This window comes from Lethenteron reissneri, chromosome 37 (genome assembly GCF_015708825.2).
Source record: "Lethenteron reissneri isolate LAM-NWPU_2019-01 chromosome 37, ASM1570882v1, whole genome shotgun sequence".
Taxonomy (NCBI): Eukaryota; Metazoa; Chordata; class Hyperoartia; order Petromyzontiformes; family Petromyzontidae; genus Lethenteron; species Lethenteron reissneri.
Window position 1 is genome coordinate 12698101 of NC_083815.1, and position 21736 is coordinate 12719836.

Below are 21736 nucleotides of genomic sequence, written 5' to 3' on the forward strand. Positions count from 1 at the left end.
CGATACTTCCCCACCCACTCTCGACCAGCGCACACGAGAACGCACATTCCAGCCCGCATTTCACACGTGCACACCACACCCCACTCACGGCACACCTCTGCGCTCACGCCATTCTCCCACAGCAATCTGTACCCGCTCGCCGCAAACAACTGCACGCCGTTCGAAGCGAGTAAAAAATGCCAGGACACAAACCAACCAAACCGACTATTTGCGGACATCCCGATTTCGAATCAAACAACCCTCGCCAGTGGCGCTATGTTGCCACGGTGGAATGATCAGCGCACTTGACAATCGAGAGGTCGGTGGCTATTATCTCCCAGTGCGTGCGGCAGTTGAAACAACAATGGGCAAGTTCCCACTTTACTGAATTCGAGTAAATGGAACGTCCTGGTAATGAACGACACGCAAGAGGGAATAACGCCGCCCCAAAAGATCCACGCATGTGAGTTGCTGATCCGATTTGCTGTACTGCCTTTTCCCCGGCGATCTCTTCCAGCTCAGAGGGATTTTGGTGGTGGGGTGTGAGGGGGGGTTCAGAAATCAGCACGATCCACGAGCCCTCGGGTCACGCGCGTGTGTCTAATTGGCGCTGTGTGTACGGATTGCACTGACAGGCAGGCGGGTGGGTAAGGGGCCCTTTTTTTGTTACGAAGAGAAAACACATGCGGGGTATTTATGTTACAAATCTCTGATAATTGTGTTCACGTGATGCAATGTGAGTGGATAATCGTTGTGTACACACTCAGCGTGAGCACAAAGAGAGCCCCTCGGAGCTCCACACAGATGGGTTCACGATCCAACTCGCCGTGCTGCCATCTTTCCTCGCCACTTCACAGAGTCGAACGAGCACGTCACGGCCCGATGTAATCCGCCAACCCTCTCGCCTCGATAGTGCTGGGTTACAGGCATGCGCCATTGCTGCTGATGACAAAACTCGTCATGATGATAATGATGATATCATTTTTATACTGCAACCAGCAGACCAAAGCTGCGCAGCTCTGTGATATAATCAGACTAACGAAAATAGTTTGGCAATTATTTATTAATTAAACAGTGCCTTGCTTTACCCCCACGGTGTCTCGGGGCTCTCTGCATCACTTTTCGTATCAAGCGCTTGAAAGGGGCACCCCCCAGTGGCAGTTGTCCTTGTGGATATAATTATTCTCACATACGCTTGCTGTTAAAGTGAGCTGACCGCATGCAGACACATGTTGTGTGGGTATTCCTTTGCTGTTCCAATTAAAAGCTGAACGCCCGTCGCCTGTGCGATGTTTTTTTCTTTCAGTGTCCGAACTTCAAGAAGAGGGGAAGAATGCGATCAACTCCCCTCTCTCACCAACTCCCCTGGATCTCTACCCAGAGGACACCATGCTTGGTACGTGTTTGCCGGAGCTTTTCTGGAGCTACACTGTTTAAGAGTGACGTAGACCTATCTGCATTACGGACAATTCAGTGATGCTGTTGCAGCAATACCAGTGGTGCACAAGCACAATTAATAAATAAAAAATCTACACGATCGTCAATAACACCGCCTCAAAGAGAATGCCCCTTCTGCATAGCACATCGAGAAGGGCCATTGCCCGGAACGTCACCTGTTTTTATTTTTGCCATAGGCGGAGTTTGACTTCTTTATTTGGGGGAGGGGCAGGGGTTCGCTTCGTCCCTCTTATTAGGAATTGCAGGTGCATATAATGAATGTATTTATTTGTTATCTTAATTGTAAGCGACTGAAAAAAAGTAATAAAGGTGTCTAGTTTGGCGCGTATTGTATGCACCGTGCGTTAATGCGTACATGCGGGGCACGCTTCATGGTCCCTTCTGGGACATCGCATCAAATACGAGCCACCCGTAATCAGGCGCTGCAGCCGAATACCCAGGAGCTGATCACGTGGTGGGGGGTGGCGGGGGGGGGAGACCCTTCACGAGCTGGCGACAGATCACGATGGGGGCCAAATCTAACGTGCGAGTGGCTGGGGAAGATGGACGGATGCACGGCCACGCTTGCGGCAACCGGGCGTCGTGGTGCTGTTCCCTTTTAAGGGTCGCACATGCGCGCGTGGGGAATGTATCCATTGAATTATCACTGTGTTTATCCAAGGATAATGTTGTGGATAAGAAAGGAATATCTTTCCCCACAGAAAAAAGAAGTGAAAATGCCTCTCCCCAACTAAAATTGTGCTGATCCGCCAACGGGCGGGCATTGCGCCCGCCACATGATTATGTAAATAAAGAGCGTGTGTGGCATTTGCGATTTTACAACATTCCTGCACAATGGGGTGGAGCGGTGGCTCAGCGGTTTGTGCGCTGCGCAATATATACTGGGTTCTGCCCCCCCCCCTCCATCAACTTGCACTGACGCACAGGTTCCATTGACCGATATACCTTGGCAGATCGTCCATCCCGAAGTGGACAAAAGGCTGCGTACTATAATTAGTGGTACTTCACATGAACTGAATATTCAACAAGCAATTGCATGAAACTGAAGCTGTTAACCTTGCTGTGTGTCGTTTTGGCAGAGGAGAATGAAGAGAGGAGTATTATCGATCCCAACTACAAGGATGAGCCAAAGCTGCAGGAACTCATTCGGGTACTGGGCTCACACCGTTACTGATTTTGCCTGCAGTTCCACTAAGGCCGTGCTATGCGCAATTAGGATCACACACAGCATGCGTCACCCCCTACTGTGATATTACCGCAGATTACCTTAATGGATAGAGGACTCCAGAGCTTGGGAAATCGTTTGGACCGGCTAACCTGGCTGCTGCCATTCCCGCTCGTCTGTGGTTCCTCGCACCTCTGAGTCATTCTCTGTCACTGAAGGCGAGCGAATACTATACGGCACGTCAAAAGTTGAAGTTGTTATCATGACTTTGTCTGTGAACACAGCACCTTCCGATAAGAATGGCGTGTATACCAATATTATCCGTAATAATTATTTTGGGTTAGATCGCATAAAATAAACAACACATGCCAATTAGGTACTAGGATAGCACACACCGGTGTGCTGTACTAGTAACTAATTGGCGTGTTCTGTTTTCGTCACAAACCTTACTAATTAGCTGTGTCGGGTGGTGGTGGGTTTAACGACGCATTCATATTCATGCGATCTAACCCAAAAAAAACTCTTGTGGATAATATCGTTTGCGAAAGCCTACGTGTTAAATTGACCAATGGTACTCGTGATGTCATTTGCTATGACTACTGCGTGATGCACTGTAACCGTGCGCTTGATTAGAACGGAGTGACGCTGTCCTGACAGGTGCTGATCGACTGGATAAACGATGTCCTCGTCGATGAACGCATCATTGTGAAGAACTTGGAAGAGGACCTCTACGATGGGCAGGTTCTGCAGAAACTCTTGGGTGAGTGTGGCTTGCCGTCGTCTGTCGATTCTTGAGACTCGCTGAGATTTTCCAATCATGATTCGAACTTGTAACGCTGCGCCGCCACCACCGCACAGTGTTCGTTCGCTCACTCGAGAAGAGAATATACGTATGTTTGTTGAACTTCTTTCGCACCATGCGTAGCCAACCGTGCTAATCCGAGGTGCGAGATGAAAGACGACAAACTAAACGCACACAAACAAAAAATTACTCGGAGGTGCGAGGAGTAACCACAGATGAGATGGAAGGCAGCCATGCTGGTGAGCCGGCACTACCAACGATTGTCCAAGCTCTGCCGTCCCCTATATAGATTAAATATCTTTTCAGATAATTAACGAGTGTTTACATGGGCAAGCAAACCAGAGCGCCCGGAGAAAATCCACGCATGCGAGGTCAACACTATCCTATACAGACGGAACAGGTGCAGTCCGCATTTTTGCTGGTACTCCTTGCCACAACATTTTTGCGATCCCCCAACTCTCGCCACGACAACGCTGGATTACAGGCGTGCACCACCGCTGTTCGCGAAGATATACTTAAGAATAATAATCCAGGAGACTCGATTATCCACGCTAATGATGGGGAGGATGGCCAAGGATGATTCAAAATCGCGGATAATAAAAAAAAAATCCATTTACCACAGATCTCTATCCCAAAAACCACGACAATAGGTATAAATTATTGTCCAAGTTAAGCAAATTGAGTTCGCTAATGGACAAAACAAAAATTTGTAGTACAGACTCAACCGATCAATAATGTGCTTGCTCAGTGATAACACTTTCCTGTTCCCACACAGAAGAGTCTGCCCACAAAGTGGATGGCAGAGCCACGCCAATCAAAATCAATCAAACTCTGCCCATTGTTGTAGAGATATGCAACTACTGTACTGTAGAGGAGATCACGTGGATTTCGGATTAACAGGAGCAACATATTTGTTTGGTTTAACCACGTGACTTATTACTAATTTGGGCTTAAGGGAAAATCCACCAGTTATTAATTTATGATGAAATCGGATAAACCTCACGAGGATAATAGTCTACTGTAATAGTTAAAAATAACGCAGGCCTCGTGTCTCTTATTCATCCACGAGGTGGTCGTCTGTGACCGCGGCCGCGTGAATCCCGTGTTGTGTGCTCCCCTGCGCCTGTCCCCGGCCGGTGGCAGAGGCCCTGGGGCAGCAGAAGTTGAACGTGGCGGAGGTGACGCAGTCGGAGATTGGACAAAAGCAGAAGCTTCAGACGGTGCTGCTCGCCGTCAATCACATCCTCAAGCCCCAGCAGTGGAGCATCAAGTGGTCCGTTGACCGTACGTTTTCGTTTGCATCAGTTGCTCGTTACGAACTAAATTGGGATGGCACACGCAGCAGCAGCGGCAACCGTCGACCTCCAAAACTCACGAACCGTTGCCCCTTTTGCTGGCCGGGTGCCGAGTCTCCTTGTGCCGCACAGGGGCAGCTGGCACTGGGAGTGCGCGCTGCCCAATGCTTTGAGATTAGACGGGATGCAAGTCGCTTGTTGTGTGTAAAGCACTCTTAAGACACGTCGGCGTGGAGGAGGGCCGCTCCATCATAAATAAATCATTGCCATTTATTATTATTCAGGTTCATTCCCCACTATACACGGATGGAATGGTAACAAGACACGCGTATGGCAGCGAGTTAACAGATCGATGTTTAATTCTAACCGTGAGAAACCAGGGACCTATACGATTGACTTTGACCTTTTACTATTACTACCCATGACCTCTGGCAAAGACAAAATCTGATGGCCTGCTAATTGCAGTTAGTGGTCCGCCACCTGTCGGACCAAGCGTGCTATAGCACGTCATGTGGAGATGCTGCCCATGCAAGACGAAAAAGGGGAGTCTGTACCATGAGCAGATACTTCACCATGTCAGCCATAGGAGAGTGGGTGAGTGTCTGGTGTGTCTGTGAGTGGTGCGTATGAGTGGTGAGTATCTCGTGCGTATGAGTGGTGAGTATCTGGTGAGCATGAGTGCCATTTGACTGGTGTCCAATGACCCTATCTGGTGAGTATTATTTGAGTGTCTGGTGAGTTTTGTGTTTGGTGAGTGGGGAGCGTCAGGTGACTTATTATGTCACCCCATACAAAAGGGACGGGCTTCCCTAGAGTTAATTATCATAATGATTGATGATTACATTCTTACACGTCCTAAATCAGATTCAAATTCAATCTGCATTAAAGAACATTAAAATAATGCATACGACAATGACAGCCGTGTGTTGACGTGTAAGTGAATGTTATTGGGCAGTACTGGCGTTATAAAGCGGGGCTAATGGCAGTGATGAAGTGCCCTTGTGTAGCAGTGTCAACAGTAATCCTGTGAGTGCTGTGTAAATGCAATGAGGCCACTCTGCCGATTGGAATGAAAACGCCAGCTGCTGCGATTGCCAGCAATGCCCTCTGTTTGTCGTTTAAACCAAATTCCCTACCTACGGATGTACTGTATGTTGAACTCCTTCCACACCATACGTAGTCAACCATGCTAATTTGAGGTGTGGGGGATGGACAACAAACTAAGCACAAAAAGCAGTTCTAAAGAAGTGAGTTTTCAATCTAGATTTAAAATCTCCACACCCCGTTCACACACTTAGTCTGGTTTAGTGATAATGTCCCCATCTAAAACCAAACTGATATTCCTCAAGTTCTTAATGGAATTTGCTATGTTTTTTAATGTAAATATATAGTGCAGAGGGCTAGCATTGCATTGCACGCCTAACCCTGCGACCCGAGTTAGATTCTCGCTCACGGACAACACCAGTGACAATTATCTGAAGCGGTTTCTGGGCCCTCCCGTAGGTCGACTCAGCCTTCAATGAGTACAGGGACTCCTCTACTCACAAACATTCAACTTACGAACTTTCAGAGATACGAACAAACCTGTTTGTTTGTATCCCGAGCGCGTGACCATCCAGCTGTTGTTTGTATGTCCAGTTACCTGTTTGGACCGAAAGTTCTAAGTTCAACTGCCACGCAATAGATGCCGGTGGTACCATCTACATCTGCAGAACATGGAGAGCCAGCGGCATCTACAAGATATACATATTTTAAAGCCATTCCCCATGTTTAGCCTACACGTGTTTGGAATCGACAGAAGTAAAGTTGAACTTACGAACAAATCGGCTTACGAACAGAGCTCTGGGACTTAACTCGTTCGTAAGTAGAGGAGTCATGTTTATCTTACACCAAATTTCGATTTAAAGACATGTGGAGTTCTTTAGAAACTCCTTTTTTGTTTTCCACATAATGCACTAGCTTGATACGCGGTGGTTTGGGCTGTTGCAGTTCTTTATTATTCAAATTTCCCTCCCTTTATTACTGCTAATCCTACATAATACACTAGCATAATATGACCCCCCACCGCCTACACATTCCACAAGGAGTGACTAATTCCATATCTGCATTTGCTAAATTCCTCTGTTGATATGTAAACTCCTTTGTCAAGGTGCTGTCCTCCTCCCACCAAGCTTAAAATACGCTGCCAAGCTTAGCAGTGTTCATTAAGACGCTGTCTTTCCGACAACTCTGTTTCTTCACCTGATGACAGCTGCTTGCGTTGTGGCCGAAACGTCGTGAGAATTTTATTTTATTATGTTTTATTTATATTATTGTATTATTTCCCTTCTACGTGACTTTACCAAGAGAACCAAGAATATCTTACACCAGCAAATGTCCACAATCTCATAGGAATCATGTGGTGATGCTGCTGCTACTGCTGCTTTGGCAGTGGTGCACAATGGACAAAAACACTCGGCACGTTTTTGTTAATAACAACACTGCTAGGGCTATGGGCCCTTCCCTCCTTCATAGCAACATAAATCATGGCAAATGAATACACTCTGATTAGCACGGTTGGCTACGTACGGTGCGAAAGGGGTTCAACATGCATACATACAAGATGGTCGTGGGTTGAAACTTTGCTCTCTATTGTACACAACTTGCATGTGCATTTGGCAGCATTTTAACCTTTAAATTACAGCCAGTCACTCGGGACATTGATGCAACAAAGCAACGCCTTTTTTGCGAGTTAACCGCACCGGTTTTGTCTTTTCGTGGCTTCCTTCTTGCGGCAGTGATTCACTCCAAAAACCTGGTGGCCATCCTCCACCTGCTGGTGGCGCTGGCCATCCACTACCGCGCTCCCATCCGCCTGCCCGAGCACGTGACCATCCAGCTGCTCGTCGTGCAGGTGCGGCGCCGGGCTCCCACGCGCTGCTGCGTCTCCGTGTGCGCAGAGCTTCCTGCGTGCAGCTGTGGCTGCAGGGCCCACTCGTGTGTGTGTTGGTGGGATATGGCGCAAATCTGAGATTGTAAACGAACGCTCTGTTCAACTCCCACCTGGAATTTCTAGAGGTAATCCATTTGCACGTGTAAAATAAAGCACTCACCTGCCTTACAAGTGTGCCACTCCTTCAGCAAAGGACTTCCAGATATTAATATATTTTATAATGAGACCCACGGTAACTTTTATGAAAATAACAAATACCAGGATCTTTTCTGTGGCTTAGAGTGAAGCCTTCGTGTACACAGTAATATGCAGCGGCTACTGTCTCTCGTTGTTCAAACATGAAGTCATGGGCGAGCAGATGGTTTTAATTCACTGGGTTTGATTTGTACCGTGTGGCATGCACTGTCACGCTTCGTGTGATTTTGTTCCAGAAACGAGGAGGAAGCTTGCAAACGCGTCAAGTGCAGGAAAAAATCACCACCACTACTGAGTGAGTGGAACGGCAACCATATCTTCACATTTAAACTCATTTTGATTATGATTATTATCCGCTGCTACTAATTGGCAGCGGAGCACAAGCACAATTAACAAAACAACTCAACACATTCGTCAATAGCACCGTGGCCTTCCTTCACGGCCATGTGCTGGGGAAGAAAGAACGATTTTATCAATCCGACTTTTCCTAAACAATTCCCAAAATGTCACATTTATTTCATAACCCTTGGCTCATTAAATGGGTGACCCGACTTAAGTTTCTCTTATGCTCTTGAATGATTGATATTTCCAGAATTACTTGCGCATCCCGTTAATGATTAATATTTGTATTTGCAGGTCAATGACGGGAAGATTTGGTGAGTACAAATTGCCGAACCCTCAAAATCCGGCGCTTTTAAGATGATAATCGTGGCGATTTGTTTTTGTCGCCCTTCGTGTCATCACCGTCCGCGTGTTGCATTTCTATTTGGCAGAGCGCGACGCATTTGACACGCTATTTGACCACGCTCCCGACAAACTGAACGTCGTCAAAAAGGTACGGAAATGTCCGCGCGCCATTGCGAGCTCACGCGCATAGCACACCTTCGTTCTGGGGAGACCGGCAAAAAACATCCGTTTGTGCTATCTGGCGTGACGATTTCAACTTGCATCTTCTTGGGAATTTTTTTTTTCTTTGCAAGTATTTGGTTACAATTGTTTGGCCCATTGTGGTTGCTTCACTTTTATTCTGGCCTTTTAAAAACATGTTTACTTCTCCCCCCCCCCCCCCCCCCCCCGCTTATAACGTCCCACGGAAGGCATTTGCAGACCTCGTAGAACCTACAGGCTATCCTGGCCACATGCCGGCTAATATAAAAGCGTCGGGTGTATCCCGCATCCAAAATGTGTTGAAAATATGAACCCCCCCCCCCGATGCGTTGTAACAAACCTATGAGTTGGTTGTTTCATCGTTGACAAAAAAGTGTTTACCCCTAAACCCCTAGCCATCACGACTGTTCATTGGATGCCTTCAGATAATATCACTTATTTTGCAGCACTTCACATCGATATATTTTGCAAGTAACTGTTGGAAAAGTATCGCTCCAGTTTTCGATTCCTTCTGTAACGTGGTTGTGTTTTGCCATGCGGTTGTTTTTGGGCTGATTTCTATTCGCTTCGTTGTTGTACTTGTTAAGTGATTGTTTTGGTAACCGTGGTCGCTCTTGTGAACGAGGCAATTCTCGTCCCTCGAGTTCTCACTGAGTTAAGCAAAATAATGTAAAGACCAGATTTGAAGCTTTCGTGACTGCAAGGATTCATACTCTGTTTTTTTTAGTAAAGTCACGTAGGTTAAAAAAGAAAACAAATAAATTAAATCACGACGTTTCGGAGGCAACACAAGCTTCCGTCTTCAGGTGAAACCGTCACAGCAAAATTGCTGTATCAAGTGAAGAGACGTTCCAAGAGGCACGACCTTATATACTGGTTAAGGGGGGAGGAGGAGTTGTGAGATAGTCAGTACTGCTGCTGGAACTGAGCCTTTGTAATGTAGATGGCAGAAGTAGATAAGCAAGCTAGGATTAAGCCGCCTTTTGTTATGCTGCTGGGTGGGTAAAATTCAAAGCAGGTAACTAAAGTAAAAAAGAAGCTAAACATGATAAGCAACATGTAGTGATGTTGATGGTGGTGCGTAGAGCTGGGGGTAACAGACTGGTAATATGGATATGTTTAAGAAGATAAATCTCAACTGACTGTCTATCAGTAAACTGCACGGTAACTAAAGTTTAACTTGGTTAATTACATCTTTCCAATGATTGCTCAATCTGAATCTATCATCTCGGTTGAAGTTATGTCTGTGTTTGTATATCTGGATGGCCTCATGGACAAATATTTGGTAGTATCCAGGTTTGCAAAGTACCTTGGTATCTGAGAACACAATGTCATGCGAGCCAGCAGTATTATAACAGTTGTCAGCCACGACCGACGAATTCGTCTTGCCATGTTTCAAATCCGACTTGTGCTCGCGAATGCAGTCAGCAATGTGTCGTTTCGTTTCCCTGATATAGCAGTCACCATAGGTACAACTTAATCTGTAAACACCGGGGTACTGTAATTCAGGAATGGCGTCCTTTACGGATGGGATCAGATCACGGATTTTGTGTACTGTATTGAATCGGACCTGGATCTTGTGTTTGTTTAGAATTTTGGAAATGTTTTTGGTCACGCCTGCTATGTATGGCAACGTGATGGTTTTAATCAGAGTTTCAGGTGCTTGTTTCTGTATGGTGGGAGAAACAGCTTGGCGGATAGTGCGATCAGAGTATTCGTTCATCTTGAGGGCCCGATGTACATGCTTTAATTCACTGGCCAGGTGGTGTTGGTCAGAGATGCAATGAGCCTTATAGTATAGTATTTTGATGAGGGAATTATTTTGAGCCGGGTGGTGGTGGGAATCAGGCTTCAAGTAGGAATCTGTGTGGGTGGCCTTCCTGTAAACAGAATGACCCAAAGAGCCATCGGGCCTCCTCTCAAACAGAACATCCAAGAATGGTAGCTTGCCATCTTTCTCCACTTCCATGGTAAATTGGATGGATGGGTGTCTGGAATTGATGTGGTCCAGGAATTGGTTCAATGCTGTGAGGAATTGGTTCAGTGCCGTGAGGCCATGTGGCCTCATTGCATCTCTGACCAACACCACCTGGCCAGTGAATTAAAACATGTACATCGGGCCCTCAAGATGAACGGATACTCTGACCGCACTATCCGCCAAGTTGTTTCTCCCACCATGCAGAAACAACCACCTGAAACTCCATCCTGGCTCCTCCCCCCTTAACCAGTATATCAGGTCGTGCCTCTTGGGACTTCTCTTCACTTGATACAGCAATTTTGCTGTGACGGTTTCACCTGAAGACGGAAGCTTGTGTTGCCTCCGAAACGTCGTGATTTAATTGATTTGTTTTATTTTTTATCTACGTGACTTTACCGAAAAAACCAAAGAGTATAATATAAACGCTGCCTGGTTTACAAAACAAAAAGTGGACTCATATTTTAGACAATAACTATTATTAAATTGCTCCCTGCTCTAAAGCTAGGCCAATTTATTATTTTTTATAATGCGCTTATTTATTAAATAACTTTCTAGCGCAGCATTCGGAGATGCAATTTTTTTCATGGACGTTATACACATTATAACGAGTGACATGAGAATAATTAAGGTTTAACATTATTTATAGTCGCGTGCTGCTGTGTCGTTAAGGTCAACACACTGAACCTGTGAACGCAGAGGTCGACGGTTCAATCTCCAGGCGCGGCAGTTTAAACAATGGGGTGGCAAGTTTCTTAAACCCCCCCCCCCCCGTCGCCTCCAGCAGTGTGAATGGGTACAACACAGTCAGTCGGCAGGTGTGGTGGGGTCAAGTGTGGGCACTTCCACCTCTACCAAGAAGTCTGGCAAGTGTGGAAGAGTCGGCTAACGTACCCTGCAGAGGGTGTCTCTAGAGCTCTCTTCGAGGCCCACCCGCTAGCACTGACGTGAGCTAGCAAGCCTTCATATGTTGCATACAAACTGTCCTGATAAAAAATATATATTTTTATATATATATGAAAAGTTTAATCTTTTGGAATGTATTTTGTTTCAGTCTCTGATCACCTTCGTGAACAAACATCTCAACAAACTGAACCTGGAAGTGACCGAGCTGGAAACGCAGGTAGGCTCCCGTGCTCTGCCCTAAGCTCCTCTGCTGCTGGTGGAATACACAGTGAATGTGGGGCGCCATGGTGGCGAGATGTTAACTACCTCACGTGGTATGCAGGAGGTCTAGGGTTTGATCCCCACCCTGACGATGCCTGTATATTTGGAGTTTGTGTGTTCTCCCCATGGTCGTGTGGATTTTTCTTTGCATCCTCTGGTTTTTCCCTCCACATTTAGAATCAACACGCGTTTAGAGTATTTGGCTGCTATACATTTCCACGTGACGATAAACAACTTAATTCAGCTAACTGTTGTAGCCAGGTCACTTCTGAAAAAAGAGCTATATATAGCTCAGTGAGCCTTACCTGGTAAAATAAAAATACTTTTAGTTCATAGTTTGAAAAAATAGTAACCTGTGACCCAGAGTCGCCAGTGCTGCTCCATGTAGGCATACATTATTGATTCCATTTCTGGGAGCTTCACTCTGAATACATTTTTTATATGTCCAGGATATCGGTACACCTATAATTCCGGCATTCATAAGCTCAGATTATTCAAGCTAATATGCAAGTTAATACAATTAACTAATTACCCACCTAATTTATGTTTTTTTATCATTCGGTTACATGATCCTCAGCTCATTAAATAATTAATCTTAATGAACTATCTTTTATTCTCTTTAATATTTCCAGAAATTTATACTCGTGTATCCTGTTAATGAAAATAGCATTTGCATCTGAACAACCTGAACCTGACTCCGTTTGACACGTAGGTAAGCTACTGCACTGGAAATCGCCTGATGATGCTGGTTGCGACTACCAGCGAAACGTCATACCACATTGTTAAAAATCTTGTAGGCTGCTCTTCAACATTCTGGTGTGCTGAAACAATAAAAGAAAACAACTTGCACGTTTGTTCACGTGATAACTCAGTGTATTTGCCTGTGCCGGATGGAGGAGAGCGTAAGCTCTTTACTCACGTGGCAATCTGACCCAACTGTGCCGCACGCTCTCCCACATGGCCTTGTGGGAGCCTCGGTACTGATAAAAGTTTCTTTTATTTTATTAAAACCAAAATAAACTGATGACGTGCACATACGTCATCGGAATGGCAAAGGGTGAATATTTGGAGGACTACAGAGCCAGGGCAAGTGTTGGCACCAGCTCATCGCATGACGACCTTCCTGCCTGTCCGTGGTTCCTTGCATCCTGTGAGTTGTTCTCTCTCTATGACAGTGAGCGAACACTGTATGACGGCTCATTATGAGTTTAAATTGTTATTGAAGGTTATTCTGTGTATAGATGCTTTGTTAGTAATGGTCTGTTTTTCTGGTGAGCTCATCGATTGGATCTGTTGCTTCACAGTTTGCGGACGGGGTGTACCTGGTGTTGCTCATGGGCCTACTGGAGGGATACTTCGTGCCGCTGTACGGATTTTACTTAACGCCCGATAGTTTCGATCAGAAGGTAACGCGCACAATCGGTCTCGGCAGTCTCTCGCGTCACGGCTTCTGTGCACGCCCACTCCTCGCGCTCTCTCCCCGGGCTCCGTTTGTAACCCTACCACGGCCTTCCTCCTTGCCGCCATTGACCATTGCCCATGGAATCATAATCAGAAAATGTAGTTATACTGGAAGAATCTGACGAGCTATAAAGCTCGTTTTCACAGATGTCCAGTCGGGGCGGGTAAGAACGTAAGAATGTTACAACAACAAACTATAAAAAACATGCTTTAGGCCAGTTCATTGATGGCAAATGTTTGACACACAAATGGAAAGCGGAAGAAACTGTCCAGTGGTTATCTCTTCCCCGCCCCCTCTTCCCCCCCCACCCCCATATATAAGCTTCCCTCCCCCCCCCACCCTGACGGAAGATCCTCAGGTTGGGGCATCTCGGCGACCACCCCCCACCCAAGGATGGCTCTGAAACGCCGATAGCCCCCCACCCTCCCCCCCTCCAGAAACCATTGGCGCATTGTATCATAAATAAATACAAAGAGGAAAGTATATATTTTTAAAAACTCAGTGTGCGACTGGTCACCCAGAACAGAACAGACCATGGGAACGTATCGCAGCTCAATACCCAATAAACGAACACGAAGGAGCCATCGTCACAGCGATACACTCGGCTACTCCTGACAGCAACTATCTGGTTCAAGCACCTCAATGTAAAGTTATAGTTACCGTTGAATCGGAACGGAAGAAGTTTGAGAGGTTTCTGTTATGTTGCAATGCTAAAGGAATGTTGGGGTTTGGAAGGTGGCACAGTGGTTGTAACTTTGCTTTCCACACCTGGGGACGTGAGTTTGATTCCCGGCCATTGCTAACATTGGCGGTCAGTATATCTGAACTGGTCCTGCGTTCCCTTTCACCAACCTGCCCTGACCAGCGCGGTGACGTTTGATCGAGCAACTCCCAGATGGCTTGGGGGGGAGGCCTTCGTCCAGTCGTGGACTGACAATTTTGGCTGTGTAAGAAATGCAGACCAGTATATACACATTATTATTATTTTATTTCTATTATTTTTTAACTTTTATTATTTATTTTTACCTACGTGACTTTACCGAAAAACCTTAGAGTATAGTATATACACATATATATTGCACAGCTCCACACCAACCAATTCTCAATATGTGGTTGAAACCGTTTAAGTAGGATTCAATATGGAATGCATAACCAGTACACAGCAATAAAATATTACCATTGAAGCAGCTTTAATTAGTTACATTGGTGCTTTATCAATCAACTGCTGCACGATGGCTTCCACATGCCGTGTTGGTCATGGGGGTTTGTTTTCCCATACTTCACCGTGATGGTCAATGCGGGTTGGTGAAGAGGGAGAGCCCAGGGCCGGTTTAGACGTCAATTGCCCTCCTGGGCTACGCGCCGACCACTGCGCCATTGCTCCACTCCTACTATAAGGTTATCACTTGGAGCCCAGGGCCGGTTTTTCCTTCCACATTTAGAATCAACATCACGTGTTCACAGTATTTGGCTGCTGCTGTACATTTCCATGGGACAAGCCACTTCGTTGAGCTATCATTTGTGGCCAGGTCGCTTCTGTAAAACAGCTATGTATAGCTCATTGGGCCTTACCTAGTAAAATAAAAAAGTGTTCTTTTATCAACTTCTTATCTTTTATCTTACTCCTCTTTGCTCCCTCTGGAGCAGAAGGCCGCAACAAGCCCACGCAATGCCGGACGGTCGTTAGCAGCTTTCTCTGCTTCACTCCAAGATGGGCCTATGGTCTTTAGTTTTTTTTTATCAGCTTGCTACTGTACATTTAGCAAACTTAGAATGTATTAATATATTGAGTTCAAATGTAAATATAGAATTGGTTTAAATCATGTGTATATTGTAATGTAAGTTGGTTGAACTTCTTTTGCACAATATGAAGCCAACCGCGCTAATATTGCATTGCGGTTGCTTATGTTTGACAAGATGGTAAAGAGTTCATGATGTCTCAGTCGGTGGCTATTGAAGGTCGCGACTCGTCTTTAACAGTTGACTATTCAAGATACTCCACTCTATGACTTTCAACACTGGTAACAACAATTAACACATTAAACATCGGTCAAACTTAAAAGTAAAAACTAAATAGTGAACATTACATTTGATGTGAAATCTGTCGCGTTCGAGGCTTCTACTCCAAAATCGACCTCGAATGTGTGCCAGGTCCACAACGTCACCTTTGCCTTCGAGCTGATGCAGGACGGCGGGCTGGGCAAACCCAAGGCGCGTCCTGAAGGTGAGGACCCCGATGGCTTCGGTGATCACTCGTTGCCTCTCAGCTCTGTGTTTTGTTGCCGGGGATGCCGCCGTGATCCTAGCAGTCGGCACACCGGACTTTACCATCCAAAGGTCGCAGCTTGCACCTGCCAATGCCAACAGCTGAAGCAGTCGGGCAGCGGTGGCCAACCCGGCGTTTGCCCAAAGCCACCTCGTGCGGCTCTGTCGAAGGGGCGTAATGTCGACAAAGATCCCCCGTATAGGCTGAACAGACTGTTGGGGCAAGTGCTGTTATCCTATGAAGGCCGGGACGGCACACAAAGGAGTGGGGGGGCCAGCACCACGCCTGGCCGCCTTTGTCTACACACCACACCAGATACTCATTTGAGGCTGAGTCGACCTAGGGGAGGCCCATGACTAGTTAAGATAATCGTCATTGGTGTTGGTGGCAGTGAGTGGGAATGGATCCCGAGTCGCCGGATTCATAGCGCAGCTCGCTAACCACGACACTACCGCTCCCCATAAGGTAGACCATTCTATCACAGTCGCAAAAACAATAATGAATATCTCTCATGCTGTCAATATACTTTTATATATATATTGACTTGGCTCTTTGCAGAACTCACGGATACTTTTTGGCTCTTGGTCTGTTACAGGTTGGCCACCCCTGCAGTAGTGCAAGCTTCGTAACATCCCCCCCCCCCACCACCACCTCTGTCCACCACAGTTCATCAGCAGTGTCTGTGTGTGGTGGGGCAAAGTGTGGGTACTCCCACGTTTGTTTTCGAGGCATCTGACCAGCGTGGAAAGAATCGGCCTCATTGTCCTGTAGAGAGGCTCCAGAGTGGCCTCAAGTGGAGGCCCTTCTGCCAGCAGTGGCACGAGCAAGTAATTGCAGGGCTGGACCTTTGCCTTTTATTCATTATTATTTTAAGGGCTGGAACTCCCCACCTAGGTACTTGACACTGGAGAGGCCAGGTTGTTGGCTGAACCCCGTCTGGCTTTTTCCAGGCTGTGGGCTCAGCTCAGAAATCCCATTCCCCGTATCTCATCCCGATCAAAAGCCGTGAGTTGAACAGCTCCGTCACTCTCGTATGTTACTAGCAACAGTAGCACCTCACATGGGCATTATTTATCAAAGCATGACAGTAACTAGATTATGGAAAAACAGGTGTTAAGATGTTCAAACACCAAATAGAAACCTTTTGCAAGGAATCACGTCTGCATTAACCACACGCACTTGTGGTGAGCATGCAAACAAACATGCTCTGATAATATACGCAGTATCTTTGATACTGGCAAAAAGGTCCCATGAGACGTTAATTACCTAATTTCTAATTGATCCTGTTGTACATCCACTTGTAGTCACCCAACATTCAGGGTTCCCTTGTGAGATGGTGCTCGAAGCTCAAATGGGCGAATGTCGAAATAGTGATCGATAACGCTGTAGGAAACTGGGTTATAACAGGGCATCCTCTGGGTTAGACTTTCTTCTGCCTGATGACGATTGCTTGCCTTCCGATCGAAACGTCGTGATCTATTATTTTTTCTACCTACGTGACTTTACCGAAAGAACCAAAGAGTATGGTTATGACACGTTCTTTCACGACCAATATTATCCATTATAAAGGGGGGGGGGGGGAGGGTTTGGGTTAGATCGCGTGAATATAAATGTGTTCTTAAACCTGCCACCACCCAACAGCCAATTAGTAAAGTTTGAGTACTTAAATTGTAAATGTTGTGGGTTTACTCTCCAACACACCGGCGTGCTGAAGTTGAAACGAATTGGCACGTTTTGTTTACGTGACAAACCTTACTTATTGGTTGTGTCGGTGGTGGAGGGTTTAACAACACATTTATATTTACGCGATCTAATAAAAAAAACCTTCATTATGGTGTACTGGGATCATGGACATACTTGCATTAATGGGATCTTCCATACCTTCAAGAGCAGGTTCTGTGGTGAGCCGGATAACTCCATCCTGGGTCTAAAGTTTTCCCAGAGTCTTGTAATGATATGACCCCCTCGTGCATTCAAATCCAAGTCAAGCATTAACTTGTGAGGGTGAGATGACTGTACAGGATGTTCCATGTGTCTTGTGTGACCCCCCCCCCCCCCATTGAACTATCTAACACTTCATATTTTTAAAGGTTTTATTTAACACAGAAATGAATATGCAAAGGGAAAAAATAAGGTGTTCAAATAATTATAATTGGGGCTGACAAGACATCTGGACCAGCCCTGTCGAGTGGCGCCATCTTAATGTTGCACGCGGCTCATTTCTGTTGGTTGGCCTGGGTCCGTGGTGGCATTAAGAAGAAACAAATCCAACTTGATGATGCATCGCTTGAGAAAAAGTGTTCTTGTTAAAATGTTATTGATGTTACAAGCACTGTTTTTTTTTTCTTCTGATTTTGTAAACAGTTAAGAAAGATTCATTTAAGGCCAAATATAAGTTGCATTTTTCTTATCTTAATATCATTTATTTAGCGCCTTAACTGAGGTGCTTTACAGAGAATTAAGAATGGTACATACGCATGTAATGGCGGAGATGAGGTGAATGAAATAGATTGAGAGGAGGCAATGGGCGAATCTGTAATGCGTGAATTTGGTGAAAGCGAAATTTATGACAGTAACTGATGATTAATGGATTGAATGACCGGGAAATGAGTGATGGCCATATAATGCGAATACGAGGGGACAGTGATTGTGGTGGTTATGAGGGGGTGGGATTCAGGGGTCGAGGGGTGAGCTCGGGGGAAAAAAGTGAGTTTTGAGGGAGGAGCGGAAACTCGTGAGCGAACGCGACAGCTGAGTGTGGAGGGGACGTTTGTAGTTTCAGGTGATGTCCCCCTCTCGGTCTAAACTATAAATGTGGCAGTGTCAAGTGCACACAAACGATAGGTGCCAAAATGTGATCGTGCTTTGGAGCCACTGTCACTGCAGGTCGTGGCTTGAGTCATTTGGAGATGATTATGTTTTTGTTGATGTAAAAAAGGGAAGTTTGTCAAATGGGCCTTCCTGTGGTCACGCAAACTGTTGTTTTGTCTCCGGAGTAAATATTTCCAAATATCACGGACACGTGAATTCGAACAGTTAACGGGGCATGGTATCAGTTGCTTTCTTGCTTCCGATTTGCATTACCTCTGCCATTATGGAAACTCGTTGAATATTCCCACATTTGTATCTTGCAATTTATTGTAACATAAGCCTGCCTCTCAACCCAACGCAGATGTGGTGAACCTCGACCTGAAGTCGACCCTACGAGTATTGTACAACCTCTTTACAAAGTACAAGCATCTGGATTGATGGCTGCTGCGGTCTTTCGAGTTTACGCATCCACACCACCGCCTGCATTTAGATCTTCCCTGCCAACGCAAACGTCCAAGACTCGTGCGCAAATCTTCAGAAGGTTACATTTAGAAACAATGTATTTGTTACAGCAGATTCTAGTTTTTGGTTACAAAATGCATTGTTAATCTGCGCATCCGATATTAAACTGTGTTTTTTACATTATTACACCTCATCACAATAACCACAGGTTTTTAAAGACACTGCAATAAACAGGCATATTACAGTAGTCCCTCGGTTAACGTTTTTAATCCGTTCCACAAAAACTATTCTTAACTGAAATAACTGTTAATTTAATATAGGAAACACATGTTAAAAGCATTAATTCGTTCCAAGATGATCAAAAGATTACCTTTTTGATCCTAAAAACTAAGTTTATAAGGCTAATTACTTTCCTACTCTTTTCCTTTTGCGAATTCACTTTAGGGGGCATTGCGTTTACTATTAATTCACCTGTGAGTTGAAACTGAAGTAAAAATCACTGAGTCTGCAAGAGAGCTGTTTCCACTGCCAAGACAACGTAACGTAAACAAAGCTAATGGAGGTCGAAACGCTCATAAATGGGCATCGCTGATTGGCAGAGGGCATGGCTCAGCCCCATTTACGAGCGCTCGGATTGGCCGAAATCGGCACCCGCGTGCATAACGTAAACGTGCCATTAATCAAGATTTTTACGTTCGTCAAAACCATGGGGTCCTACGGGAGGCAAAACGTGAACCGAAAAGCCGTTCACCAATGTCACTGTTATCCGAGGGGCTACTGTAATTGCAAAACACAATGCATGCCATTAATCAATAACTCCTCTTATCCAAACACTGCTGTTGAAGAATAGAGCACATTTGATAGAAGGCTATACTGGAAAAGTGTAAAGATTGCATGTATACACTGTAGTGTGCAGACATTACCTCTCCACTCCACACTTGGTATAGCTTGATGACACACGTGAATGCTGTTCATCATTGGGCATGAGGTTACCAGCGCAGATGGAAGATTTGGCAAGTCTGTTCGTGCAGCCAAGAACATCGCTTAAGCAGGGAGAATGCCAATTGAAAGAAAGCACGGATGCACGTCCAATGCTTCAACCGGTTACATTTCAAGAGATTTTTCTTCCTCGTATGGCCGATGTTGATGTCGAGGAACCACTTTTACATTGAGGTGGTTGAGCCAGATAATTGTCAGGGGTAGCGGAGTGCATCACTGTGATTATGCCTCTTAAGTTCCCTTCTGTTATCGCCACACCACGGTTTTAATATAATTTTCGAGGTTTGGATGAGTTTATTGCATTTCAAGGCAACTTGTGTTTAGGGCAGAGCATCTTACCCATAAAATGATAACCCACATTTTACCAGTGCACTTACCACTTATGTTGCCTTACACATTAAGAGTAAATGAAGCAATACCGACTATCCCCTAAATTGCCTGAAACAATTATAAAAAAAATTAAAATTGAACGGTCTGCTAAAACCATTCCATAATTTGTAAAAAAAAATTTAAAAAATCAGTATTACACTTCACTGTGGTATCAGTTGGCGAGTTCCATACTAATTAAGATTTGCCTTCACAAGAGTTTTAATCAGTTTCACTGTGAGATTGCACACGTTCCATCGGTAATTCACGTAGACATCTACTTCTATGCAGTTTCTATTTGATGTTAATAAAAAATAGGACATTGCCTAAGGTTCCAAATGGTGGACCAGATTGACACGAGAAAAAAACGATACGCTTTATGTACATTACTTGTTATAGGGTTGTGTGTTTTGAATGGCAGTGGCAAATTCCAAGTTTGGAGACCTGGAAGCTCAGGGTTTTTTTGTCCATCCCTTGAGAACTAGCTTGGTGATGACTACCCAGCGTTTCATCAGAATCTACGTTGTCTCCGCGTCTCATCATTTTGCAATTTTTAAACTCAACAAAAAAAAGCCAGAGGTGGATTTTGCCAGTTCCATCTCACGAAAGGATGAGGGCACTATTTAACGCGACTCTTCATGAGCAGATTCAGGCAGCAGGGCCCAGTGCCACATTTTCATGCATTTTAAATATATATCTAAAGAACATGTATCATGACAATCATTGACGGACACGAGTACGCGGTGTGCGTGATTTGCATCAAGCGTCCGATTCAAGTGTTTGCTGAAGGGAAGTTTTTACGAAGGTTTGGCAGGATAAAAACATTGTCACCAACCATTGCAAAACTGCCACGATGCCAATTCATTAAATAGACCGTGTATACGCCAACAAATGTACTTTATATGTTTAGCTTTTAAATCTAAACTGTTATTTATCACGCTTTAACATTGTATGCTTGCGCTATATGTTATTCTTACATGTATATTTTAATACACCCAATATATTAAGTATATAATTTCTTGCCATTCTATAATAGAATTTTTAAAAAAATGTTGACAGTTGCCACATGTTACAGTCACACCTCTAGGAATTCAGATCTCTCGTTTTCGCTGGATTAAAGTTCTGTGTTTTTATGTTTAAATATAAAACGCTCTCTTTATCCAAGATGACAATGAGGGCGGTTGAATTAAGGGACGATAATAGAAATGTGACCAGTTTTTTTCTCTTTACATTTTAATGAATTATACGTCTCGCACAATATATTTTAAACACTACGAAATAAAAACTGAATGTCTCGGTTGTGATGGTTTTGGTTGCGTGATAAATTCTAAGAATGCGTGCTAACTAGTTTTAAAGATTATCTGAGAGCCGAATAACAAAACTACGAATATCTGTGATTGGTTAAAATGTTTAGTTCCATCATACCATGATACTCCAATCTGTGCACCAACTTTGATGATTTCACCGCTCACAACTGTGTATTTGTAGATGCGATATATAATTAACAGAATGAA

The 21736-nt window shown here is 44.8% G+C and overlaps 1 protein-coding gene across 1 annotated transcript in view; it reads left to right on the top strand.

Moving 5' to 3' along the window:
- Nucleotides 1-21521, top strand: part of LOC133351329 (beta-parvin-like) — a 41178-nt gene extending 19657 nt beyond the window's left edge. Inside the window, exons 2-13 of the mRNA XM_061566433.1 lie at nucleotides 1286-1375; nucleotides 2517-2587; nucleotides 3260-3362; nucleotides 4548-4688; nucleotides 7477-7592; nucleotides 8063-8121; nucleotides 8463-8482; nucleotides 8600-8661; nucleotides 11744-11812; nucleotides 13161-13262; nucleotides 15470-15542; nucleotides 18757-21521. Coding sequence (XP_061422417.1) covers nucleotides 1286-1375; nucleotides 2517-2587; nucleotides 3260-3362; nucleotides 4548-4688; nucleotides 7477-7592; nucleotides 8063-8121; nucleotides 8463-8482; nucleotides 8600-8661; nucleotides 11744-11812; nucleotides 13161-13262; nucleotides 15470-15542; nucleotides 18757-18833 — 983 coding nt within the window. The 3' untranslated portion in view covers nucleotides 18834-21521. The remainder of the gene's footprint in view (nucleotides 1-1285; nucleotides 1376-2516; nucleotides 2588-3259; nucleotides 3363-4547; nucleotides 4689-7476; nucleotides 7593-8062; nucleotides 8122-8462; nucleotides 8483-8599; nucleotides 8662-11743; nucleotides 11813-13160; nucleotides 13263-15469; nucleotides 15543-18756) is intronic.
- The last annotated feature ends 215 nt before the right edge of the window (nucleotides 21522-21736 follow it).